The sequence below is a fragment of the Zootoca vivipara genome, chromosome 14, assembly GCF_963506605.1.
Source record: "Zootoca vivipara chromosome 14, rZooViv1.1, whole genome shotgun sequence".
Taxonomy (NCBI): domain Eukaryota; kingdom Metazoa; phylum Chordata; class Lepidosauria; order Squamata; family Lacertidae; genus Zootoca; species Zootoca vivipara.
The window spans coordinates 43,667,066-43,694,773 of NC_083289.1; the positions used below are offsets into that span (position 1 = coordinate 43,667,066).

The 27,708-nt window shown below is 43.1% G+C and overlaps 1 protein-coding gene across 2 annotated transcripts in view; it reads right to left on the reverse strand.

Moving 5' to 3' along the window:
- The window catches only part of LMTK2 (lemur tyrosine kinase 2), a 45,557-nt gene extending 20,721 nt beyond the window's left edge, over positions 1-24,836 (reverse strand). For both annotated transcript variants that reach the window (XM_035131628.2, XM_060282499.1), the window contains exons 1-6: positions 24,429-24,836; positions 10,390-10,514; positions 7,252-7,396; positions 5,664-5,737; positions 4,435-4,553; positions 3,894-3,981 (exon numbers count right to left, since the gene is read on the reverse strand). In XM_035131628.2, the coding sequence (XP_034987519.2) occupies positions 3,894-3,981; positions 4,435-4,553; positions 5,664-5,737; positions 7,252-7,396; positions 10,390-10,514; positions 24,429-24,576 (699 nt within the window). In that variant the 5' untranslated portion in view covers positions 24,577-24,836. The remainder of the gene's footprint in view (positions 1-3,893; positions 3,982-4,434; positions 4,554-5,663; positions 5,738-7,251; positions 7,397-10,389; positions 10,515-24,428) is intronic.
- Positions 24,837-27,708: the final 2,872 nt, after the last annotated feature.

The following is a 27,708-nucleotide window of genomic DNA, read 5'->3' on the forward strand; positions in this document are numbered from 1 at the left end:
AACTGGAAAACTAAGCTGTATGAAAGGTTCCAAGATTAGCAGCTTCTTTAAGCATCAGTTTTCACAGCTGTAAGGAAAATCCTGAGAACACACCAAATCCCCATGTATAGCAACAGAGAATAACAGCCAGGAAGTATATCCCGGTTCTAAGGCTACATTTGGAAATTGTGGGAAGGGGAAGCAGGGTGTCTGTGGGGGGGGGGGGGAAGAACGTGTATGACTATGGTATGTGAAGTGCCAACATCAAGCAACTTTAAGGAAAGGAGCAAATGCATGGGGGCTAATCCAGTAAAGGAGAGCAGAAAGAAGAGCTCATAAGGGACAGAATCTAGAAACCATCAAAATACCAGAGGTTGAGGAGTGGCTGAGGGGCACTTGCATATGGAAAGTTGGGTAGATAAGTGATCTAGGAGTAGTATACTGTATATGGAGGGGGAGGACTACAATTCCCATCATTCTTGACCATTGGTCATGCTTCCTGGGGCTGAAGCCAAACAACAGCAGGAAAGCACCATGTTGGCTACCCCTAGAATAGACCTCTAAGGTCTTTCTTTTAGCACTCTGGAGAAAATAATCTAGGTTAAAAAGGGTAATTGATGTGAACCAGTATGACTGTCAGTTTTTAAGCCACCACCCCCCCCAATCACTTTTGTTTTAGCTTCCCCATCTATGTACTTCCCTTTTCTAGAAATTAATAATCAAGCAGTCACAGATCTAGGAAGGATTAAAGGTAAACTGTATGCTCTGAAGAGTGAATGTACACTTGCTGCCCATAACTGCCAACTTCTTCTCATTCTGCAGCAAAAAGTTCCTGACAAGCTACTTTCTACAGAAGGAAACCCAGTTAACGCCCAGCCTTGCCATAATAATGTTACATCCACATCATAATACGATTCTTTGCTCCTCATTCGTCATGCTATCAACAAATAATTCTGTGCGCTGACGGAAGATTGGCCACATATAGCTGGGTAATATATTACAGTTAATAAGATGGTTACTACCCTATTTTTAACCTGGTACAACCTCAGGACGATCGGAAATGATACACCATTAGTTAATTATAGATTAAGAGGACTGCCACAAACATGCCATTTAGTTCCTACACAATCATTTGAGACAAGAGGAAACTAAGGATCTATTGCTTGTTTTAAGAAAACAGCAGCAGCTAGACCTTATGAAGGGCTAGGAGAGCTCATGAGCATTTTACACAGTATTTTGTCAGATGTCATCACAGTTCTACTTCATCATCATCATCATCATCATCCTTTATTCAACCGTCAGTCAGCAAAGATACATTTCTCAGTACAAGATTAAAACATCTAAGACACACAGTTCTACTTAGGCACAGTGGATCAATTTCATTTTGTTTTATATTTCAGGCAATAACGGTGGGCAATATGCTTTAGTTGAGATTCCTGCATTGCATGGCTTGGACTAGATGAGCACTTCCAAATCTGCAATTCTATGGTTCTAAGACATGGGTCAGCAACCTTTTTCAGCCGTGGGCTGGTCCACTGTCCCTCAGACCATGTGGTGGGCCGGACTATATATTTTTTTTTGGGGGGGGGGCGGATGAACAAATTCCTATGCCCCACAAATAACCCAGAGATGCATTTTAAATAAAAGGACACATTCTACTCATGTAAAAACACGCTGATTTCCAGACCACCCGCTAGCCGCATTTGAGAAGGCAATTGGGCCACATCCGGCCCTTAGGTTGCCTACCCCTGTTCTAAGACATACAGGTTTTTAGGTATAGACCTGCATCTTCCCAATGCAATCGTCCTTGTTTGGATTCAAGCATGTAGGAAATAGTGAAGGTACAGAGAATTATGATGAAAGCAAGTAAAAATCAGTCTCAATGAAGAACTTATATGCACTGGTTGTCAAGATAAATTATTTTTTTACCACTGAGGAAAAAGCCACCACCACTATGCAGAGGTTTATAACCACCACCAGACACAATTTTCACTGCCTGTTAAGAGCCAACTGCACAGCAAAAAAAAAGGGGGGGGGAGAACATTCATCTATGTTGGTCAGAGAAAGCACTTACTGTCTGATACCTATTAAAGTTGCACAAAGTGAGTGCAGCTATAACTTCCTATGTTAACAGGGCTATGTAGCACAGCATGCAATTAACACCAGCTTCACATCCCACTCTCCTCACTTACAAAAGTTACGCACATCTCACATACTTGCAAGTAGCAATGTGTTTTTGCAGCCGCTAAGCCGTACATTATTCCATTTCTAAGACAGGGTTTGGTTTGATCGAAGCAGGCTGTAGCAACAGGATTTTAATTTGCATGCCCATCATTTAGCAGTGAAGTTTATGAAGGCCAGTTCCTTCCCCGAAAAGCTTACTGCACAGCAACAACAGAAATGTATTCTATGCTGGCAAGTGAAATCCTCGCCTGGATTATACATGCCACAGAATCACGACAATTTCTGACATGATGTGTTAAGCCTTCAAGCAACTGGAGTATTAACAAGTTATATTCTATAAACTATGACAACTTGAATATGCAGAAGCTTCCTGGAGACCGATTAAATACATCAGAAGAAGCACGACACAATGTAGGTGCAAGTAAGTTATTGAATAGCTGCCAAGTAATTTAAGATTTTCACAGTAAAAAGGTCGTGTCCTACACCCACCCCACCTCCAAAGAACAAGAAATGAAATGAAAAACTAATTAGCACTGAACACCTCTAGGGACACAAGAAACTTACTGCAAAAAAAAATGTAACTAGGCCAGACCCATGATCCAGCTAGTTTGTTAAGATTCTGAAAGGACACTTGTTCCAGGAGCACTAGACAACCACAGACACTTAAACTCATGTAAAATAAACACACAACACACCTGACTGTGAGGCCTGCATTTTAAATGAAATTAAAACCAACCTAGAATACCAGAAGTGGCCATGCCAGGAAATGCAAACAGCTGTTTACTGCCAAATGCTGATTGTAAAAGCTGTTGTGTGCAAATGTGTAAAAACACCACAGTGAATTAGGAAATCTGTGTTAGAACAATTTCTTCCTTCCTCCTCCCCTCCCCCTGAACAGTGCCTGATTTAGTTTGAGCTAGGAAGATTGGCCAGGTATCAGATTTTTTTTCTACAGGGCCTATTTTTACAAATTCCAAGAAGACTGCACTTGTTCAAATTAACCCCCTGACAAGTCTCCAGGTCACCCTTCCCCCAACCTGGTTCCCCCACCCTCCTCTTCCCCAATCCCTTTCCTTTTTGCATAGTCTTAGCCTGCAAGCCTGAGGGCAAGAACTTATTACTGAGATTTGTAAATCATGCGGGAGCCTTTTTTTGGCCCCACGGTGGGATAAAAATGCTTTAGATAAATGCAGATGAAAAGGTATGAATGTTGGAAGTATCTTTTTAAAAATATAGCTACAAGGAAAAGCTTTCTAAAGCCATAGAGCAGGTATGAGTAACCCTCCAGATGTTGCTAAACTACAACTCCTATCATCCATGTCAGGCATAGGCAAACTCGGCCCTCCAGGTGTTTTGGGACTACAACTCCCATGATCCCTAGCTAACAGGACCAGTGGTCAGGGATGATGGGAATTGTAGTCCCAAAACATCTGGAGGGCCGAGTTTGCCTATGCCTGATCCATGTGGTCATGCTGGATGGGGCTGATGGAAGTTTGGGCCCCAACAACACCTGGAGGGTCACCCCTTCCATGTTCTAGAGAAGAGTTCCCTAGCGCTAAGCCAGTGTGTTGTGTCTTTTGGACCTCTTCGCCTGAGCGCATGGACTTATCACTAACATTTGCAAGTCTTTCCACCCCACCCACCCCTGAAAAGTGGGATAACATGCTTTAAATAAATTATCAAGGAAACACCAAGCTCTGTGCTGTTGCAATGAAATGGCATTTACTCACCAAGTCACAAAACTCAAATACCAAAAGATAGGGGATGGCTTCCACACACTGCCCTGTACACTGGAGGACGTTTGGATGCTGAAGAATTCTGCAGGGAAAAAGAAACAAAGAGAGGCTCTTCAGTCAGGCATACTCCATTTCTTTCCAGGTTCATGAGTCAAGGGGATCTCGGAAATGCCCACCCCAGCAGCACACTTCATCTTCAGTGAGCAAATGATTTCTGAAAGTGACACCCCGCTCCTGGCTATCGGTAAATGAAAGGGACAGAAGAAGTCTTCCATGCGGCAGCTAGGCATACATGAAGGAGGTAAGAGGCAGAGTGACAGTATTCAGAATGCTGCACCTGAACTGAAAAGCTCACCAGGTAGTCTAACTTTATTCTTTCAAGCTCATTTTTTTCATGTGGTCCACAATGAGCACATTATGTGCCCCACAGAGGACAAGGCTATCAGTGGCCATTGTGAGAAATATGTAACGATGCATTTTCACGAAAAGCTAAGCGTGCCCTCCTACTTTGCACTGCTACTGAGATGCGACTTACAAATATGGCTCTCCATGCCTCAAAAATTGTTCTTGCTCCTTGGAACTGGCACTTGCTTTCAGCTCCTTCACAACAACTCTGGCCACGCTGGAGCCTGTGTAAACCTCCCCAAGCAAAACCTGAAAAACAAGCAGCAGGTATTTGAAAACACAGAGGAAGCCATTGTGTGCACAAGTAAAATAAAAGTCACTACAAGGCATGTCAAGGAGACGGAGGAGGCCAGGAACTTGCTTATACCATTGTTGTTGTTATTTTCCCACTCTTCATGGTAAGGTCTCAAGTCAAACCACTGGGTCCATCAAGCTTGGGGTGACCTACTCTGACTTGCAGCAGCTCTCTACAGGGTCTCTAAGGCCTCGGCTCTTTTTTCAATAGCTCCTTTAACAGGAGTCCACAAGAGCTGAACCTGGGGTTTCATGCATGCAGAGCATGGTTACCAGAGTGGACGTTAATGGAAATGGGAGATTTCCTTAGATGTCCCAGATCACTATCATTTCACTGACTAAGCAGAGTGGAGACAGCTGCACACAGACTTCCAATTCTCTATACCTGTCTGGTATATGGATTGCTCATACACAACACTGGGGCAGGGGGAGAAGAAAAGGGGTTCTTATGCCTCACAAGGTTCCCATCATGCAAGGGTGTTGTGCACCTTTAATTGTGCTCCAACATCTTTAATTTGTTATCTAATCTGTCCTGCTACAGAAGTTGGCAAACTTTACACTCTTCGAGCTGGCAGCAAAAGGTTAAGTTTCCAGAATGAAACACTGGACTTTGAGAAAAGAGAAGTCAGATTCAGGCTAGTAGTGCATCTCAGGGCTACTCCATGAACTCTACCAAAACCAGAAAAGGTAATCTTTCTCTCACTTCTTGTAAACTGTCTTGCCTTTTGGTGGGATGCTTTCTCAGTATAGAAGAACTGCAGACATCCTATAGTTTGAACTGTAAGTTTCTGCAGCTTAAGCATTCAAAGCATATTGAAGAGCTGAAGGGAAGCAGTAATAATATGCTAATTGCTGCTGCAAACACATTCTTTCGTGTTAAAGAGTTTTGAGAAATAATGTTGCACCAGGTTCTGAAATTCAAATATCAATAGTGAAAGTTTCCCCATAAAGCTGCTTACCGACAAGTTGGCAAGCTCGCACTCCACAATTTATTCAATTGTTTTTGTTCATCATGGAATCGGAAAATTAACTGGAGAAGTACAACAGTCAAAACAGACTTCTTACCTTTCCAAACCAGCCATTTCCAATTTCTTGGATATAGTTAAGATTTTGACGGACGACTTGGGATTTCAACCCTTCTGTTACACAAAATAAGACAATACATCAACAAGTGGCCACAATCTTGTTTTTGAAGAACTACTTTGTGTGTGTGTGTGTGTTTGTTTGTTTTAAAAAGCATAATACAGTAGTTTATTACAGTAATATGAAAACATATTTAAAACCCTGGAGGGGTGGTTCAAACTTCTTTGCACTTTGTGTGTGGAGAGAGCATACTGTACACTGGTTGTGGCCAAAGTTCTTGTGGACCATCTCCCTGTTCCCCATTCCCTTTCTATGGTTAGGACCACATAGTGTAGATTTACAAAGACTACTTATGTTGATAGCTATGTACATCTACATATATTTGTGCCCCCTGCCCACTGTATATTACAGGATATCCCAATCCAAAGGAGATGGAGAACCAAATTCCCAGTGCAAGAGAAGCCAATCTCAGGCCAGGCCCACACTTTTTTTTTTAACCAAAAAAGCTGGTTTCACCTTAATTCAACACCATGGAATTCACCTTAATTCAACACCAGCTCCACGCCTGTTTACCTATTTTAAAAAATCTCATGGTGTTCAATAAGTTATTCTCAAATGTGCACAAGACCATAGCACAAGGTCCCAGGCAGTTTTTTAAAAAAATCCTGTAGCTCTGTCAAGTCATAGAATAGATTTACATTTATGCTAATAATTGAGAACAGGGTGGCATGGCCAAAGAGGATTAAACCCTGCCCTGCAGTCCATCAACTGATGTCACCAGTGATGTCAGCTGATGGGCAGGTGGGCATGGTTTGCGGAGGCCAAATTAGATCCCCTGGAAAGCCGAGAGTGGTAAGCAGCCAGAGGTTCCTCATCCCTGCTTGAAGCCAAGAAAAATAAAAATAAACTGGATACAAATCCTACCCAAAGCCTCCACAAAAAAATCTTATTGCTTGTTTCCTACTCCCAGTGTGAGAGAAAGTCACTCACAACACCATCCAAGTAAAATACACGTTTAGAAAGTTTAGAATTTTTATGTTCAGATTTCCCAAATGGTAGCAAGATGAAAGCTATTTTTAACAAGTCTTCACTGTTCCCATTTAATATATTTTTAGAAGTAAGATTACGAAAGATCATCCTACTGGAATAGCATTCTGTGGGTGACTGATAAAAGGGAAAAAGACAGAGGGGAGGGACATCTAAAGGCAGCATGGAAAACAGGAAAATACATAATACCATGCTAAAAAAACCCAAACCCAGTTATGTCAGGAGAAATAGAATCCTTACATTCTGCCATGTATAGAGCATTATAGTTAAGAGACTGAACTGTGAGTTGTGCAAGTCTTTCCTTAGCCAGCAAGCCACACTCTCAGCCTCATGTGGCTAGCTGACAAGCAGTCAGAGGATAGAAACCCCCCCCCCCCCTTTGAAATATGTACATTTTGCTTTGGCTCTGCTATCAATACTACAGCAAAGCTTCAGTAACAAGACAGAAAACCAATACTGGCCATTGACCAAGGATCAGAAACGAGTCCTGGGGTGGAGGGGATGGGGTAGGAAAATGCCTTACCTGTAGGATGCTGGAACTGTGATGGAGCTGGTAAAGAAACAGTGGGAACTGTAAGTGTGAACACTTCGGCTGGGGACTGGACAGATGGGGTGTCTTCCGCAGGTGGTGTAAAGTCTATTTCATCATCAAAATTATCTTCAAATTCCTACGGAAGTAACGAGGCCAGAATAAAAAGGTAAAGTTGCCTGATTCAGAAACTTAAACCAGCACAGTATTTATTCCATGTGCCTGATGAGACCCATGATATTGGTTGAAATAATACTTGAGTTATCACACTTAAGTTACCTGCCCCAACAACATTTTCAGCAGCAAAGTGGCAGCCCTCATTGCTGTGAAAAGGATCATTAACTCTAGGCTTGCTATACATTGGGAAAATTCCTGACATGTCCTGGTTTGTGGGTGTATAAATGGCGTCGGGGGGATTTTGCCGAATTGTCAGGGAATACCCGAATTCATGGCAAAGCAATGGGAAAAGCAGTGGAAAAAGCTCCAAAAGCTTAAAATCACTATTCCCCCCCCAAAAGCTCAACAAATTTACTTTTCGAAATATGGCAACCCTAATTAACTCCCGTGGATGTTTCACAGGTCATGGCTTTTACATATTTTAATTTAAAAGGTGAAGAAGATGAGTAACATTAAAGCAGTTTTGGGAAAAAGAAATCAAGTTGTAATCAGGTCATAAAGATGTAAAGTACAGCTCAGCATGGCATAAAAATATATTTATACCGAAGTTTATCAGAACGGAGGGCATGTTTACACATTAAGCTGTACATGGGATAACGGCCAAAAATTCTTTGAATCATAAGTTAAGATCTGTTAGTAGCATGGATGTAACACTATAACTGCAGAAGAAGCTCACACAACCTATGACCTTGCTGTGAAATTGTAAGGACAAAGCAAGAAGTAACTAAACTAACATTGTTTTCCTAATACTTTGCAATTGGTCTTGGTCTAGAAAGAGCAACTGCTGGTCTATACTCCAAGGAACCTATTTTTGACCATCCTTCAGCCATGTAAAGCAGCCCATGAGTGAATTATGAGATCATCTTGTTTTATTGAATTGCTGTTTATTGCTGCACTTTGTACCAATATAATGCACACTAAATAAATAAATAAATGAAAATTGTTAACTGAAAAAGTAATACAACTTGGAAAATATACTTGAAAAGCTTTAGTGAACACTTCGAGCTGAGCCAATCAGCAAGCTTCATTCCTCCATGGAAGCAGACACATGGAAAACTGGGAACAAATGAAAAATCCATGTGCATTTATAAAACTAAGATCCAAAAATGGAAGCAGGTGTAGTGTGATTTTTAAATTGCCTCTTAACAGAAGCAACTCTGCTATTGTTTCTCAATCGCTCAATATCTTTTTGACATTCTTGCTTTTGACTTTTAGGTGTCTCTTGAAGATCTTTTTATGCTGACAAGCATACGCAGCTCTTTAAACTTCCAATCAGCCAGCCATTTTAATGATTTTGCACTGTTTTTAATAGTGTTTTCTGTTTGTGTGTACATATACTGCAGTGTATTTTATAAGACGGCTATATATTGTAGGTAGGTAGATAACAAAAACAGAAGTCCAGAATGAGTCACACTGGGGTGTTTTTCTTTTTACGTTTTGGATCCTGCTCATGTCTTTCCTAGAAAATCCATGTCAATTTTCTGCTAAGCTTTCCACCTGTATCCCTCTTAAGAGAGAAAAAAAGTTACAGATCAGAATATTTCTTCTGTATTTCTGTGAGTCTATTACAGATTCTCTAGTATAGATTTCCTCCTACACAGGAAGTGTCAGCTTTCACTGCAGTTTAGCTACTTTAGTGTAGCTGGAAGGGAAGGAGAATACCACAGGGGTAGTTTAACATCCAAGGTAAAAAAAAACCAACCCACTAATAAAGAGATTCTTTCAAGCTCAGCATCCAAGCTCTGTTTAGCTAGGTAGCTCTGTAGAACAATATCCTGTTTGTCTCATTCTTTACATTCCAAAACCCCAAAACAATTCATACCTTGAAGTTTCCATCCTCCGGTTATGAATCTAACCTCACTGAATACTTATTTGAAATACCGTGTTTCTCAAAAAATAAGACACCATCTTATATTTATTTTTCCTCAAAAACACACACACTATGGCTTATTTTCAGGGGATGTCTTATTTTTTCCTCCTCCTCCTGCTGTGGCCGGCATTGCTGCTGCGCCTATCACTATGTCTTATTTTCCGGGTATGGCTTATATTCCTTGAATGCTTAAAAATCCTGCTATGGCTTATTTTATGACTACGTCTTAAAATAGGAGAAACAGGGTAGGCATTGTATGAAGATGTCACAAATAGTCTCACAAATATTACAGATACTATTTTCTTAATTGAATCCCCATGACTCTTGCACATTGTCGCTTATTTTATTTTTATTTTTTAAAAAACAATAACATAACTTCCTCGAAGTGGGTATTTTTCATCTATTTCAAGGCCAAATTTCCCAGCTTAGAAAGAAAGAACAAGTTACAGTGGTACCTTGAGTTACGAACGCTTCAGGTTACAAACTCCATTAACCTGGAAGAGTTACTTCGAACTTTGCCCCAGGATGAGAATGGAAATAGTGTGCTGGCGGCGCAGCGGCAGCAAGAGGCCTCATTAGCGAAAGCACGGCTCTAGTTAAGAACAGTTTCAGGTTCAGAACGGACCTCCGGAACGAATTAAGTTCATAACTAGAGGTACTACTGTACTTAAGAGATTTGGAGCACTACACATTTATGTGTGGCTTCTGTGGCCGTTTGTTACTGTCAGTCTGGCTCTCAGCACGGGCTGGCAAGACCCTTGCCTTAAAAAAAGTTTCCCCTTTTACTTGATTGCTCCAAAGCAGGCAGAAAACCCATCCCATGCATGTTCATACTTAAGTGCTCTGAAAGTATGTTAAGTGCAAGAAGGCAAGTCATCAAACAGAATAAGTTACTCAGGAATCAGTTCCAACTGCACAGCAACAGTAGGTCAATTAAGCAGACTTGAGAGCTACTTGTGACACCTCAAAGTTCATTGATTTTTACTGACCACAGTAATGTTTGGCATTGCACAGTACAATTATATATGTCTGTGTTATCAGATTCCAGTACTAAAGGGATACAAATAATTATCTCCTGTACTCACCTTGAAGTTTATCTCTTGATCTTTACAACAGGATACACAGTTCACAAGCAGAAGTACCAAGCCTACAAGGCTGCAGGCAGAAATAATCACCAACGAGAAGGGAACTTCAGTCGCTGCTGCTTCCCCTAGAAAACAAAGGGTTGAAATAAGCATGGTGTCATATATTGGAACACAAACATGTTAACTATAGAAGGGAGAAATTTCAGAACAGCTATATACTTCTGCAGTAAGGCTGATAAGATTTGTGATGTACGAGGAGTTATACTTTTCTGGTTTTATGGATATTGATTTTATGGCTATTTCTAGACTTAGGGGCTCCAAAAATAGGTATTCTCTCTCTCTTTGCCTTTACCTTTTCACAAAACTATCATGCATTCTCAGGATTTTAAACACTGTTGAAACATCTATCATTTAGAAAGCTTGAACTAATTTTTTTAAAAAAAAATCAAATACTTCCCCATAGCACTTCGATAGTCTCAAGTAAACTATGCTAATTTCATTGGAATGTGCTGGTTCTGCAATACTGGCAGTGTATTTTAACATGTTTCACCTTCAGCTATCATATGGGATTACCCAGTTGTCAACAAGTCAAAATTAAATAGAAAAGGCCCTGTATTGGCAAAACAAGTCTACCATGTATTAAGATAGCATTACATAAGAGATAACATGCACATACAATCCACAGCCATACGAGTTGTCATTGAATGTAGACATCAAATATGCAGACTTCCATATTTTCTGGGTATAAATACACGTTAAACATTCACTCACATCTTTTCCTCTCGTGGAGGAAGCTAACCTGCTATTAAAGCTCTTATCGAATAATTGATGAAGGTAGTGCAATTAAAGCTTGAATACCTCCTGTATCAAATAAAGTTCAGAAGGTACAGTATATTCTGGCGTATAAGACGACTGGGCGTATAAGACGACCTCCAACTTTTCCAGTTAAAATATAGAGTTTGGGATACACTCACTGTATAAGAAATACGACCCGGCGTATAAGACGACCCCTGACTTTTGAGAAGATTTTCCTGGGTTAAAAAGTAGTCTTATATGCAGGAATATACTGTACATACAAAGATAAAAGATTATCATTGGTCTTCAGCCAAGGAAGGGTCCCACAGTGGCTTACAAATCTCAGTAACAAGACGTCCCTGCCCTCAGGTTCACAATCTAAAAGCCAAGGCACTAACACTTAATTAACCAATATAGTAAAGATACTTCAACAAGATAGAAAGGCAACCACCAAGTCTTCATTTCAAATTATAAAATGAGTCTGAACTTGTTTTATCACATTTGACATGGGAACCAATAGCAAGTATTGGTTCCCATGTAGGAATAACTTCCTTCATGGCACGGTATAAATATATCAGAAATATTTTTTGATGAAAGACACTCTGGAATAAACTATTCCTACCTTTACTTCCATTTATCTAACACTTCAACCTATTCTTAGAAAGATCCTGCAACTGCTCTAAATTTCAAGTTGCAACAAGGTCTGAGCAACTAGTTTTTTGAGGAAGTTGGTACATATTGCTGCAGCTTTTAGTGGAAGGGGGAGAGACAACTGGAACTGTTTTTAACATAAGATCAGTTCAACTATGAGAAGAGTCACATTAACTTACAATCAGCATTTTTCAGAGACAAAGCCCCTGAGATTTTGTTGATCAGTAAAATATGGGAAGTGAGATGACAGAGTTTCCATTCTAAGAGCAACCAGTCAACCCTAAAGGATCCAAGAGTAAATCTATCTTTAAACCTCATTTCACCTGAAGGCATTCTTGCCTGCAGAAACTACATGGAAACATGCTTACATAAGTATGTATCATATTTTAATAGAAAGCCACCCTGAAGCATGGACAGGTTATGAATTTAAAGCAACATGTGCATGAACATGTCTAAACCTGCATATGTAAAATGCTAACAGAGAAGGTACTAAGAAAACAGAGGTAGGCCAAGAGAACATTGACACCACATAGAAAAATGCCAATATTTATGAATGACTCTTAAAGAGATGTGCATCAAAAACCAAGCTCCTGAAATAAAGTATTGTTGAAGAACTTGTGATGCATTCCACAATGCAGGGATAAGGAACTTGTGAACCCCTAGAAGTTGTTGGACCACAAATACCACCAGCTGTGGGTAGTGTGGTGAATAGCCAGGGAAGATGGGAGTCCTCCATTCCTGTCTTAAGTGTATTCAGCAACAGGATCTCATATTTTCAAATATTTCAAAACACTCTTTCAACACTCTTCGGTACCTCCTATAGCAAAGGTTGTTCAACTGTCATCTATTTTACTTTATATTAAACAAGAAAACGAATCTACTCAGGACAAAAAGTAGAGCAGTTACAAGAATATTTGAATGCACACACAAACCCCCAGAGACTCTGAAGATGCACGCTATCTTTCCATACAGAAAAAGGCTATTCAATGCTGGAAGATATGGAAAGCTCTCTTGGAGTAAGAAAGATAGTGTGCAGGGATGAACAGACTAGATGAACAGTCCATGAATAAAGTTGCCACCCTAGCAAGTATGTCCCAGTATTTTCAAAAATAACATCATCTACTGCAAATAGAGGTGAGTACATGCTGTACTGTTTTTACAGTCTGAACTCCAACTGCTTGATTCACCTAAAACACACAAAAAGTAGGTTTAACCTAACAAACAGGCTTGTCAACAAAGTCAGGTGGCTCAACAGCATCAGATAATAATAATAATAATAATAATAATAATAATAATAATAATAATAATTTATACCCCGTCCATCTGGCTGAGTCTCCCCAGCCACTCTGGGCGGCTCCCAATCGAATATCAAAACAATACATCATTAAATATTAAAAGCTTCCCTAAACAGGGCTGCCTTCAGATGTCTTTTAAAACTAAGATAGCTGCTTATTTCCTTGACATCTGATGGAAGGGCATTCCACAGGGCGGGTGCTGCTACCGAGAAGGCCCTCTGTCTGGTTCCCTGTAACCTCAATTCTCGCAATGAGGGAACCGCCAGAAGGCCCTTGGCGCTGGATCTCAGTGTCCGGGCTGAACGTGGGGGCAGAGATGCTCCTTCAGGTATACAGGACTGAGGCCGTTCAGGGCTTTAAAGGTCAACACCACTTTGAATTGTGCTTGGAAACGTACTGGGAGCCAGTGTAGATCTCTCAGGACCGGTGTTATGTGCTACCACTGTACTAAAGTAATATCAAAATTACTTAATGAGTTTTACAGTTGACTAGTTTTGAGCTTCACAGTCCCAAGCTGTCTGGGACCAGGATATTTCAAGAACTGTCAACTCTCGTGTAAACCTGCCAGTTACTAAGATCAAAGGTCCAACTGAGTTACTGCCCCTTTTGAGAGGTGATGGGTGCCTACCTGGGATAGGACCTTCTCAGTGGTGGTCCCTCAGCTATTCACTACCAGTTCCCCTGATGTTCTTTGGGCACAAAAGAACGTCTTGTTTTCCTGGGATTTGAAGGGTTTTTAGAATGACTTTTTGTTGCTTTCAGTAAGGCTACTATACTAATAGACCAACACAGCTTCCTACAACTCTTGGATGGCATCAGCCTCATGTGAGTAAGCATCCACTTGCATGAGTCTTCCTCATTCTCTTCTCATCCCTTCTCCAATCCCCCACAGAAGATTTTGGGTGTGCAGAGCAGGGCAGACACCACTGGATATCTCCCTTTGATGTTTAATATCTAACTGCTCAAATGCCAATAAATATTTCTGGAAAACATGAGGCACCTAGGTAACACAGAGTACCATGGGCATCTCACTATCACCCCCTGGTCTCAGTGTCTTCTTCATTAGACATTAAATTTAGGTCTACGTATTTCTATTGAAAATATGTGATGTATTTCTTCCCCATCATTGGTAATGACTGGGACACGTTAAATAGTTAAAATTAAAAATGGAAAAAGGGAAGATAATTAAAGGCAACAGTTCCAAAATGAGCAGGGCATTATAATTTTCTTAAGTCAGTAAGAGAGACTTCAGGATAATTGTGAGTTAATGAGGGCAGACATGAATATGAAGTTTTAATTTAAATCTAAGGAGTTGTATCCAGCTAAAATTTACTCTGAGTAGAATCACTGAAATTACTACATCCAAGTTAGTAATAATGCACATTAATTTCAATTAGTGCCACTTAGAGTAGATGTTGGATAGAACCCAGGGTCTGTATTTTAACACAAGAGGCTTGTCAACAGGCACTTGTGAACAGAAAACGAAGTGAAGAGGCACCAGGATCTTTGCCAAACTGTGCATGCTTTCTCTCACACGCCACCATCCTGTCACAGTAGTCAAACATTTCTATACATTGACAAGCAGGAATAAAAACTGAATGTGGGCTACTGACATTTCTGGATTTACTTGCAAGTGCAGATTACAACCAAATCTACTAATTTACTTACTAATATAGATTCATTCGAAAATGGTTCTACAATGAGGAGTTACATGCACTAATAGAGTATTATACCAGACAAGAAGAGTGTAGCACAGTCCAGGTACACAGAGGTTGCCAGCTCAATGTGACAGAGCAATCCTATGAATGTTTAGTCAGAAGTAAGCCACATGCTCACTGAGGTTTACGCCATCATAAATGTGTTTATGATTCCAGCCTGAGTCAACCATTTTACTGGATTTAATAAACCAATTACATCACACAGTTGGGCCTAACACCACCTTGTCAGAAACCTGCTGTGAAGCTAATGCAAAGCACAGACTAATTCAATATGCATTGGCAATTAGGCCAACTCTCTGGCTGAATGTAGGTATCACACCAGGCCACTGCTTCTGTTACACATAATTTAGAAGCCCAACCATGGGTTGAGTGTCCAAACATACGACAAGAAAATTATGGTTCCAATCTGTCATGTCCACTTTATTCTGCATCATCTGAGCAGCACTCAGGTTTCTAAAATCATTCCCACCTGAACGGTGCTGCAGCCTCCAAAAGCAGCCAATAGCTCTTTTGTCACACCAAGCAATGATTAACATACAACAGGGTTTACAACATACAGTGGGACCTCAATTTACGAGCTCCTCGACATTCGACGTTTTCGACTTACGAGCAAAAAAAGTGGCCATGCGCTTACGATTTTTTCGACATCTGAACGGAAAACCCGATCGCGGCTAGATGCAGTTTCCTTGACTTATGAGTTTTTAGATGCGGTTTCCTCGACTTACTAATTTTTCCGTTTCCAATGCATTCCTATGGGAAACCGCTTTTCCTATGGGAAACTCGACTTAGGAAGGTTATCGACCTACGAGTGTGCATTCGGAATGGATTAAATTCCTAAATCGAGGTCCCACTGTACTTTGAACCATGGTTTACAAGCCTGCCTTGACAATTCAGATCAAATTATGAGCCAATCCTTAAGCACAGCTTAGTGTAGTATCTGAACTTGAGTTCAAGAGCTTCTGCATTGGCACTAACTTCAGCTTCCAAATGACTATCCAGCTGGCGATGTCTATAAAGAAGCAAATTCAAAGCAGCACATGCAGGAACTTTTACTTGAAATAGCGCTGTGCTTTGGAGACAACCAAGTCACTTCATTATTATATACACAGTTAATATAAACACTGTAATATCTTCAGGGGTAGTTAATAATTTAGGTAACAAAAGTACCGTATTTTTCTGTCTATAAGACACCCCCATGTATAAGATGCCTCCTATTTTGGGGGGACTCAGGTTTATGAAAATGGGGAGGGGGGAAATGGCCCAGAGTATAAGACGCCCTCTAATTTTTGACATTATTTTTAAGGGGAAAAACCTAGTCTTATACATGGAAAAATGCAGTACAGTACTTTAAAATCTTTAACCACAAGCAGCCACAACAGCAGCTATGAAAGCCACAGAAGAGTTGAAGCTCATTTTCACTTCTGTTTTCCCAATTCCTGTGAACAGAACATGAGGATCAGAAGAAGCAGGTCAATCCCACCCCCACCCCATATACTGAACCTTTAAAAAATATTTCAGCAACAGCACAATCAAGGACAGAATGGAGCAGGGAGCAATACAGGTAAGAAGCAGAAATCTGACCTGCGAAATAGCTAGAAAAATGCAGAGCTGTAACATAGCAGGCAAGCCTTCAATACTGTAACTTGCAAAAATGTAAGTTACCAGGCAAAAGGAATGGCTTGCACCTCCCACAGGTCCTATAAATCAACCCATATATCCCGCACTCATATTGACTTTCCCCCTTTAAATTCTATACAAATCCAGATACTAACTCATGCAACTTAAACAGATTTATGCAAAATGGCATATAACTTACTCCTAGTTTTGTGGCACAGAGTATGCCCAGCCTTGACTACACTGAACACTAGACCAACTTAAAAGCCCTTGAAATGGTCACAAGGATTTGGGGAGATGCTAGCCCCTGCCAGAGCAACTGCTTGCCTTGCTGAACAGACCGCTTTGCAGAGAATAGAAAAGCAATTTGCCAAGCCAGACACCCCCATTAAGGTGTTAATTTGATTTGTAATATGCCCTATCACCCAGGCTTGGAGTTAATTTCTTTTTTAAGCATCCACAAAACTACATTTATTGAAACATGACTCTCATGCTACCCTATTCCCAATTTATAGAACATGCTCAGAGTTTTGTTTCCCTGCATTATCAGGTTGATGCAGAGCTGGTAAACCAAAGAAGTATTCTGCATTAACAGCAAGGTAACAATGCACCTCTTACACCTACAGATACAAATACCTTCACACTGTTCATAAAGAACAAAATGAACTCTTTAAATACAGAAGTGGGAAGATTAAAGGTTACTTCAATTTCCACAACAAGTTTTCAGCATGACCGTTTGGTAAAAGCAGAACATCTGGAGAGATGTGTACATGGAATCATACTGGGAAATTACAGGCAACCATGGTTCCCTAGCACATTGCCACCCATGTTTATAAATGCATATGGTTCTCTTAACATTGCAATAATCGCCAAGCAATGCACAGCAGTTCTTTACGGAAGCGGAAATAAAGCAACTCCACTGCAGCAGTACATTGTACACACTTGACTTTGTGCAACGGAAAATAAATTTATTGTTGGCTTGGAGGCAGGAGAAGGGGCTTCAAATCGGTTTTCACTATGCTTCTCAGGGAAATGTTAAATCCTTTGTAATTGTAAACTAAAAAGACCTGCATAGATGACAGAATGCGGCGGATTTTCAAAATTATACTTTGCATGTGAACATTTTCAGCAAAAGGAAAATTAAGTGATTATGTTAGTGCCACACATACCCAAGAGTCAGCTTTCAATAAACATGGATGAATAATAATAATAAAATTTTATTTATACCTCCCCAGCCAAAACCGGGCTCAGAGCGGCAAACATCAAATACTGTATATAACATATTAACATAAAATCAGGCAATCAATTAAAATACATCCTAAAATCAAATCAGAATCAAAGTGAAATCCAATCAGATGGCAACCCACAGATTAGGGTTAGGAACCTTAAATGCTCACCGGCCTAACTGTTTGTACTGATCTTATATAAACCCATGAGAAAAAGTGGGGGGGGGCACTTTCATACAAGTTCTAATAAGGAGAGGGAGTCAGTCAGACTTGACCCTGACCAAAGGCCTGGCGGAAAGCTCCGTCTTGCAGGCCCTGTGGAAAGATGTCAGATCCTGCAGGGCCCTGGTGTCTTGTGGCAGAGCATTCCACCAGGTCGGGGCCACAGACGAAGAGGCCTTGGCTCTGGTCGAGGCCAGTCTAATCTCCTTGAGGCTTGGGACCTCCAAGATGTTATTATTTGCAGACCGTAAGGTCCTCCGTGGGGTATACCAGGAGAGGCAGTCCCGTAGGTATGATGAAGTATTTTGTTTGTTTACTGAGTGGGGAGCAATTAATGCCCCAAAACATAAGATAGCTCTAATAGTTACCCTAGCAGCTATATAGACTAGAAGTACGGTAGCAGAAACATGTCTTCTGCTCACATGCTCCCCGTTCCCTTATTTCATGTACAGTGGTACCTCGACTTACGAACGACTCGACAACCGAATTTTTCAACTTACGAATGGGGGTAATGGCCGCGCGCTTACGAATGTCTCGACATCCGGAAAAAAACCGCGGCGGTTTTAGATAGGGATTTTTCGACTTACGAATTTTTAGATAGGGTTGCTTCAACTTACGAATTTTTCCATTTTCAATGCATTCCTATGGGAAATCGCGTTTCCAATGGCGTTTTTCGACTTACGAATTTTTCGACTTATGGAGGTGCCTTCGGAACGGATTAAATTCGTAAGTCGAGGCACCACTGTACTATGGAAGGAGACTCTAATCTCCTGCCTTTGAACTTACCACAATTACCCAGGATGTCCAAATGCAGGAAATGGTAGCTTGTGTACACTGTAAACTTTTCACCACAGTGTGAGACCAAGCCAGGGTCTGAAACTAAGGACTGATCCTGACTTGTTTCACTAAGCTTAGTTTAAGTAAGTCACAGTTACCCAGGGTTTTGACATCTCAGAAAATTGTGACTAGTTCAGAAGCAGCACACAAAAGACAAGGAGGTGCAAGTGTGTGGGTCCAAGGTTCACATAGGCTTGCCTAAGTTGAAGGAAATCCTGGTTTCTTAGAACTGGGCTTCAATGTTACCAATGACAGTCACAGAAAAACTTGAGCTGTGGATACACCTAATCTTAAAGCTGTACATGAACTATAGACAGGCACTAAGGGTGCTCTCCTAATTAATCAACACCTGTATGTCATGACTGAACATGTGGGACCCTCAGTAGCTATGTAACAAATGTGGTAGTTCCTTTCTAATTCAAGCTTGAATATTTTCCAGCAACACTGCAAAGACAGGGGTGGGGAATCCAGCAGCCCTCCAGATGCTGTTGGACCACAACTCTCAGCAGCACCAGTCAGCATGGCCATTGGGTAGGTCTGATGAGAGGTGTTGTCCAGCAGGACTTAAGAGGGCCAGAGGCTCCCGACCCCTGATACAGTATAAGACTTACCCTGCTTGGACTGGCTTTTAATAGCCACAGCCAAGTCATTTTAACTAGGTTCTAATATTTCATATTGTAAATAGAATACAGTACTTTAATGTCTTCATGCTTTTGGTTTTAAAGCTTATTGTTGGAATGGGGAGATATAATTCAAATTGGCAGAAGTCTTCAAAAAGAAAACCTGAGCGCCAGTTATGAGCCATTAAGCCTATGCTGTAGCATGAGGTATATGTACACAGGAGAAAAATACTACGCTTAAAGGATGCAATCCAATAGAAGTGGCAGAGAAGATATGCAAAAGAACTGCAGCAGCAGAGAGGAACAAAAGATTATACTAACAGTAAGCAGGAAAGGACTCTGCAACGTACAATGTGTGCCAGGCCCAAGATTAAAGTCACGGTAAGGAAAGAATACTACTGCATGCCTCTCAAACTCAGCAGGTTACAGCAGTTATGTATGACTAAAATCTGGGAAGGAGCCATCCAAATCATCAAGGCCTGTAACACAGAGATTAGGGATAACATTTATTTTAGCATGACATGAACGTGATGTTTGAGAGACCATGAACATATGATCAGCACACATGATGCTGTTCCTTAGACAACAGAGCAACTCTGAGTGCATAAGTGAGTTCAGCTGAGAAAGTAATACCTGGGAAAGAAATAATGATGATTACTGCTTCTGGACATATATTCTCTTTCTTACAAAACACAGCATCCTACCGGCTGAAGTTTACAATACTTTGTGTCCAGCCACACCACATTCCCATTTTGCCAACGTAGTGCTCTCCAGGTATCACTGACCATTCTGTCTGGTGCTTGAAGGGAGCTGGGGTCCAACAACACTGGGAGAGCACCATGTTAGCTACCTCCACTGTAAAAGAAGCCTCTGCTCAGCTATTCCATTGATTCTTCCTCTATGTAATCATACCAGAGAAGGGATGTACTTCAGTGGTAGAGCACATGCTTTGCATGCGAAGCATAATTGGTTAGAACATGATTCTGATAATTCCAAGGTTGCAGGTTCGATTCCCGTATGGGACAGCTGCATGTTCCTGCATTGCAAGGATGATCCTCAGGGTCCCTCCCAACTCTACAATTCTATGATTCTATGAGTTCCAGGTTAGATTCCTGACATCTCAAGGTACGACAGGTAAAGACTGGAGATCCACACCAGTCAATTAACAATATAGAGCTAGGTGGACAAAGGTCTGACTATATACAGGACAACTTTTTTCGCTCTTAGCACTTCCATGATGGGATTCAAACCTGCCTAGAAGTCTTACATTTGATTTGAAGGCTCTGCTCCTAATTCAGATAACGTTTGCTGTGCTTTTTCGGTAAAGCATTCTGCACAAGCTTAGTTGCAGTACTGCTACTTCACCTATTCCTTCCTTCCTTTTATTTCCACAGTTCTTCACAGCAATTCTAACACCTGTGCTCTCCATAACTACAACCTCCTGGGAACACTCTCAGGATCATTACCCCTTAATAAAACATGGGGGAGTCCCACGCCCAACACATTTTTTTAAAAAAGTATTTCCTACAGTGCAAACACCCTCCCCCCATAGCTGCCAAGTTTTCCCTTTTCTCACGAGGAAGCCTATTCAGCATAATGGAAAATCCCTTTAAAAAAGGGATAACTTGGCAGCTATGCCTCCCCCCCACCAGTTCGTTTTAATGCAGCTCTTTTCATTTCTATTCCACACTACAGCATATATATGCACACACAGAAGGCTCAAAGGTGATTTTCTGTGTCATGTGAAAGTGCCCTTTGACCACCTGGTAGCAGAATGGACTTTCTCTTAGCATTTGGAATTGAGAATGCCGTTCACTTCAGTGACTGCAAGCACTATTTCTAGCGGACCAGATGAAGAGGACGACAAGGCTTCTCTGCCTATAATAGTGGCATACAAGAGGGAAGTTCAAGAGGTACAGCTTTACATACAACAAGCTGAACCAGCTGAGGAAACTGCCATACAGAAGTACAGTAAAAGCTATACCTGCTTAAAACCCTCAATTAAATAAAGGGTCTGGAGCATTGTTCTCCCTCACATCTGATCACCATAGCACCGAACCAGAAGAGAGGCAATTCTTACAGCTTAAATTACTCAAGTGTGACACAGTTAGCATTCGTAAACCAGCAGCTCAGTTCAATGCATGTATACTTGGAAGTAAGGCCCACTGTGTTAAATAGGGCTTACTCCCACTTCCCAATTATGTTTGCATAGAACTGTAGCTTTATTGTAGGCAGTGGTGGTTGGTGTCATTGGGACCTGTAGCACAGAAGGCAGGGAGCCCAAATAGTAGGTGGGGCTAAAACCCATGACAGGCAGAGCCAACTAATGCTACTTTTGTCCCCCGCCTCTTTTTTGAGTTCTACAAGGGAACACTGAAACTAAGGAGGATGACGTCAGTAAAAGCCCCTCTGTGTAAGTAAGAAGGCAGGCAGGTGGGGGCTGGCTGACAGTAAACTGGGGTTGGTGGGGCAGTGCCCAATTTTCCCTAAAAGACCAGTCTCCACAGAATTAAGGGGGAAATTGTTATAAGGAAATTATACTTTAAAACTGAAATAAATTTCTCAGGCAACAAACAAGTAGCAGCTCAGCTTTGTCAGTTTCAAGGTAACTGCACTTCCTGTTTCCTTGTGGACACAAGAGGCTCCAAGTGAAAGCTCTGCCACTGTGCTTCATGTTTCCCTTCACTCTTGCTTACACACAAACCCCTGAAACACATCAGGGTGCTGCTAATCTCAAACTGATAGATACTCCTCCTGTCTAGCAGAGTAGCTGCTGTTGACCACTTTTTTTACACAAATAAAATGTTTTGTGCCTGTGTGGCATTCTTACTCCATAAACTTCATTCCAATAACCTCGATGTAAGCGTGGAATGACTTTTGCTGGAAGCAACAACAACAACAACAAAGATCCAATAGCTTAGGAAAAACTGTAGAGGAAATGCCATACATACTGGCAGAAATGTATATTTAATTTCAACTGTGTTTCAGACCAATAATAATGTCCAAGATATACAGATATAGACATGACAGAAGATTACTCCATCAAAAGGGCAAAACAGATCCAACTGCCTTATCTGTAAAGCAGTTCTTCCCCTTGGAGAGACTGGCATTTGAAACACCTCTGGAAATTACTCCTTTACAATGTGTAATTTCCTTGAAGAATATATATCCATGAGATGTGGCAATGGCCAGTGGCTTCTCTGGAGGGTGGCTTTAAAATTGGCTTTTGAAAGATTAGATAAATTCATGAAGGATAGGACTATCAGCAGGTTCAGGCAATATGGCACTAAAGGACAGTTGCAGGGAACAAACAGTAAGGGAGGGATTGTGTCTTTATGCCCACCTTGTGGGATTTATTTGAAGGATTAAAAGGACCCATGGTCTAAGCCATCATATCTCAGCTTCAACTACACTATTAGACACATTATGTATACAGTCAGAACAAGCACAGGGAAATTTTGCCCAACAAGAGAGAAATCCTTATGTTCTGTATATGAAAAAGGAAATTGATTCTGATCATCTATGAATACTGGCGGTCACATATATGGGAATCTCTTACATACATGATGGGCAAAGAGCCTTATTGCATCTGTAAAAGATTTATTGCAGCAGTTTTCATGAACTTTCACTCCAAAGGCATGGTTGTCTGTTATTCATATACCAAACACAAAGGTACAAGAGAAAATGTAAACGAGGCCATACAACCATTAAATGCAAGAGGCATATTAGGTCTGTGAAACTTCTACACAAGAGCTAAGTTTGCATATGAAATAAGAACAGTGGTCATTCTTAACAGTAACAGCTGACAACATAGCCTTCCTTTTACCTCATTTTTCTTTATGCCTGTGTGCAATTGCAACTGTGAGAGATACAGAAGTGTGTACAGAGACAGCATTTCCAACATTCATCTCTCTCCCTCTGTTTCCCTATTGCGAAGCAGGGACTTATGTCTATCATCTATGTATAAACGATGATATTGAGGTATAATAATAATGTTATATGGTACAATATCATGAGGTATAAACAATAATGACATACACAGTGCCATTATGAGTGTTGGACTAGGCCTGAAAAGACACATGTTCACATTTCCATTCAGTCACAGCAGTCACTGCCAGTGCTACCAAGGCAAGATTGGGGGCAGAAGTGAACAGAAGGGCCCCTCAACCCAAGAGGAGTAGCTTACCTTATTCTGAAGTGACTGAAGTAATGCAATACCATCTAAAGAGGGACACACACCCCTTCCCAATAGGGCCATCAGCTCCATTGTTTAAAACTGCCTAACTGTCTCAGGTAACCTTGGACCAGCCTAGCCTATCTCAGAAGGTCCTTGTTAAGATAAAACTGAGGAGGAAAGAGAGGACGACCGTGCCTGCCGCCCTGAGCTCCTTAATGGCAGGGGAAAGGAGATAAATACTTTATATAAAACACACACACACACACACAGCTACAAGGCCTCCAGGCCACCAAAAAGGAAATAAAAATTTGCCACTAACAATTCAATTAGCATTTAAAGTGCCACCAGGCACCCCCACCCCATCACATCCACTATCACCTGGGTTTCATCTTATGATATCAGTTTTAACACAGCGAGAGCTGGAGCCAGATTCAGCTGGACTTAAAGGCTGGCATAGCCCCATTGTTTTCAGTGGGGCAGCAGCTTAACAGCTGAATCCCCACTGATGTCAGTGGGTCTACCCTAAATATGAGTGACGTGGGGGGGGGGGTAGGCAACCCAGAGGCTGCCTCCCTGTCTCTCCACCCCCTTACCTTTCCTATGTTCCTTCTTGCCTTCAGCAGCTCAAGCCCCACGGCCAGCAATTGGCCTACTTTAAATATGAGGGGTGTCTGGGCCCAACCCTAGAGGTTGCCCCTTTCCCCACACTCAACCCTCCGCTGAACTGAAGGCTTAAGTAACGTCAGTGGGTCTACCCCAAACATGGGCCCAATCCAGAGAGGTCGCCTGTCTGGCTTCCTATGCTTCTCTCCTGGCCTGCCATTGGGTCTGCACCTTGAACAGGATCCGACCCCCTCGCCCGCTTCCCGGGGTCTCTCTCTCACCTGCACCTGCTTGCGGGAGAGGAGCCGCCTCGCCGCCTCCCAGCAACGCCGACAGGAAGCCGAAGAAGAGGAGGCCGAGCCAGGGGGGCAGAGGCCGGCCCAGCCGCCCGCTGGCCCCCCGGAACCGCCGCCGGCGCCTGCCCCGCATCGCGCCCTCAGCGCCGCCCGCCGCCAGGCCTGCCGGCGCCCTCCGCGTCTCCCCTCAGCCCTCGCGGCAAGGCCGTCCCCGGCATCGGTTCCCGCCGAAACAGCGATAAAGAAGCGGAAGCAGCTGGAGGAGGAGGAGGAGGAGGGTGGGAGCGGGGGTGAAATATTCCCGCTCGCCTCACGCAGCCCAGACGTCCGCACCGGCGACAGCAGCAGCGACAGCGCCTCTCGCCGCCGCCATCTTCCGGGCTACCTGAGAGGGCGGGGCGGGGCGCGGGAGGAGATTGGCACGCCTCTGCGCCAACCGGCGCCAGGTCCGCTCCCGAGGAGGAGAAGGAGGCGGCGATGACGGGTTCGGCTGGAGCCGGCTCGATGGGCAAAGCCGGGGCTTGGCCAATCGGATTCGCAGGAGTCAAAGGGCGGGCTTGGTCCGGAATTGGCAGGCGGAACGACCAATGAAGCCTCTCCGTTACATTTACAGTATCTTAAAAAAAAAAAAAGATCGGCGAAGGTGTGCTGCACCGTGTGTTACCGTATATGCCGAGGAATTTAGTTCCGCGATTGGCAGCCAGTTCCGCCAATCGTGGCGACTGCAGGGATGGGGTGCGTCTTGAGAGAGGAGATGCAGCTTCTACAGCGGTGCGTGATTTGCTTAAAAAAAAAGGTTGCTGCAGTTCGGGCACGTTTAAGAAGCCGCATCCTTTGACAGGCAATATTTTTATTTTTACAATATTTACACCCCACCTTTCTTCCAGCATGACGCCCAAGGTGGTGTATGCAAATTTGTGGTTTCCAGGTGGTCACCCAACCAGGTACTGATAAAAGATCTGCTGCCCCTGTGGATCCTGCCGCCTGAAGCGGTTGTCTCGCCTTGCCTCACGGGCCGGCCTGCCCCACTGATGAGACCCTCACCTGCTTATCTTTGTGAGAGTCAGATTGCTCTTCCCAAATACAGGGTTCAAATTTGGAGATAGTCCTGGCCCCAAGGCTGTGTTCTCTCTTCAAAAATCTCCAGCCCTATAAGCTGACAGTAAAACCATCATTGTTAAATATCATCTGGATCATAGCTGCCAAGTTTTCCCTTTTCTCGCAAGGAAGCCTATTCAGCATAAGGGAAAATCCCTTAAAAAAAGGGATAACTTGGCAGCTATGATCTGGATTGGTCTGCACTTCTTAGATCTCTTCCACCAAAGGTTTACTGAATATTGAATCAACTGAAGGTGTGATTGATAATGACGTAGTAGATCCTCTAACTCGTTCCACCCAATTCTGCAACTCAGTCTTGTGACAACAACAACATGCTGGTACAAGCAGAGCAGGTTACTCAACATGACCTCCTCATTATGAATGGCCACTGCTGAGTATCTTTGTGGTTAATATTACCTTGACGTAGCAAGCGGTTTGTGGTGTACAACAGACCTGACTTTACGGGTGATGTCATGCAGTAGACAAGAGTGTGAGCTGTGAGTCAACAAGTCCCTAGTTCAAACCACACCTGACACAGTTGGAATTGTTTTGTACAGTACTTCCTCATGGCTTATAAAGTTATCATTGGCTGCTAGCCATGATGGTGATCCTCTGCCTCCATGGCTGAAGGCAGTAATGCTTTTGAATACCAGTTGCTGGAAACCACAGGAGTGGAGAGGATTTCCCACAGCAAGGGCGTACCCACCATGCGGCAAGTTAGGGCAGCTGCCCTACTCTAGAAGCAGGGCTGGTGGGCAGAGGCGGAGCACAGCCCGGCGGAGCGCGAGTTCGCCATTCCCGCCGCACCGCGCCGCACCCTCCCTCCAGCTCCCCGGCGCGCCCTCAGGCAAGGCCAAGCGCGGCGGGGAACCAGGGAGCGCGGCGCGGTGGGCGGGAACGCCGAACTCGCGCTCCGCTGGGCTGGGCTCCGCCTCCGCCCACCAGCCCTGCTGCTAGGGAGGGGCACAGCCCGGCAGAGCGCGAGTTCGCCGTTCCCGCCCGCCGCGCTGCGCCCTCCCTCCAGCTCCCCGTCGCGCCCTCTGGCAAGGCCAAGCGCGGCGGGGAACCAGAGAGCGCGGCGCGGCGGGCGGGAACGCTGAACTCGCGCTCCGCTGGGCTGGGCTCCGCCTCCGCCCACCAGCCCTGCTGCTAGGGAGGGGCACAGCCCGGCGGAGCGCGAGTTCGCTGTTCCCGCCCACTTTGTGGCCCCTCCCCTTCCGTGCCTTGGCCCCTCCCCTTGCCCCCCCCTAGTTTTGATCCTGGGTACGCCCATGTCCCACAGGCATGTGGTTGGGGACTTTGAGAACAGGATGCTGGACTAGATGAGCCAATGGCCTGATCCAGCAGGCTCTTCTAATGTGCACTCACATCTCTTTCCTCAGGTCCAGCCATTACCAACAGGCCCCATTCCCACCTTTCCCGTGGTTCTTCCTCTTCGTGCTCACAACCTGTTCTCTCATTAGTTAGGTAGGAAACACCACTACATCAGCCTCCCCCAACCTTTGGACTAGATCAGTGGTGGCCAAACCTGGCCCTCCAGGTGGTTTGGGACTACAACTCCCATCATCCCTAGCTAACAGGACCAGTGGTGAGGGTTGATGGGAGTGGTAGTCCCAAAACAGCTGGAGGGCCAAGTTTGGCCATCACTGGACTAGATGCTTTGGATCACGACTCCCATCAACTCTAGCAAATTGACCAATGGCCAGGGATGATGGGAATCACAGTGCAACAATGTCTGGAGGCCACTAGGTCAGAAAAGGATGCATTACCTACACTTTTAACCCATGCAAAACATTATACTACCAAAGTACAAATTGAAAATGGCTGACCACCAGCAACTTATTTGACAGTTTCTATACTTTTTCATTAGCATTGTCTCCAAGCGGTGTACAAGTAACTCAAGACAACAAACCCCCAGCCCCAGAAAGCAGTTAAAACTATAAAAATCAGAATTCTGTTAATGCCTACTGAAGATGTGGGGAGGAGAAACCTTTTTAGGCTGCTGCCACAATCTCAAGGGAAAAATCACTCTGGGATAGATACTGAGTCAGATAAATATTCTAAGTAAGCATAACTGCATATAACTCAATTTGCTCTAGACCAGCCTTCCTCAACTTGGTTTTGGACTGCAACTCCCATTTGCCCCATTGGATCAGCCCAAAGGCCT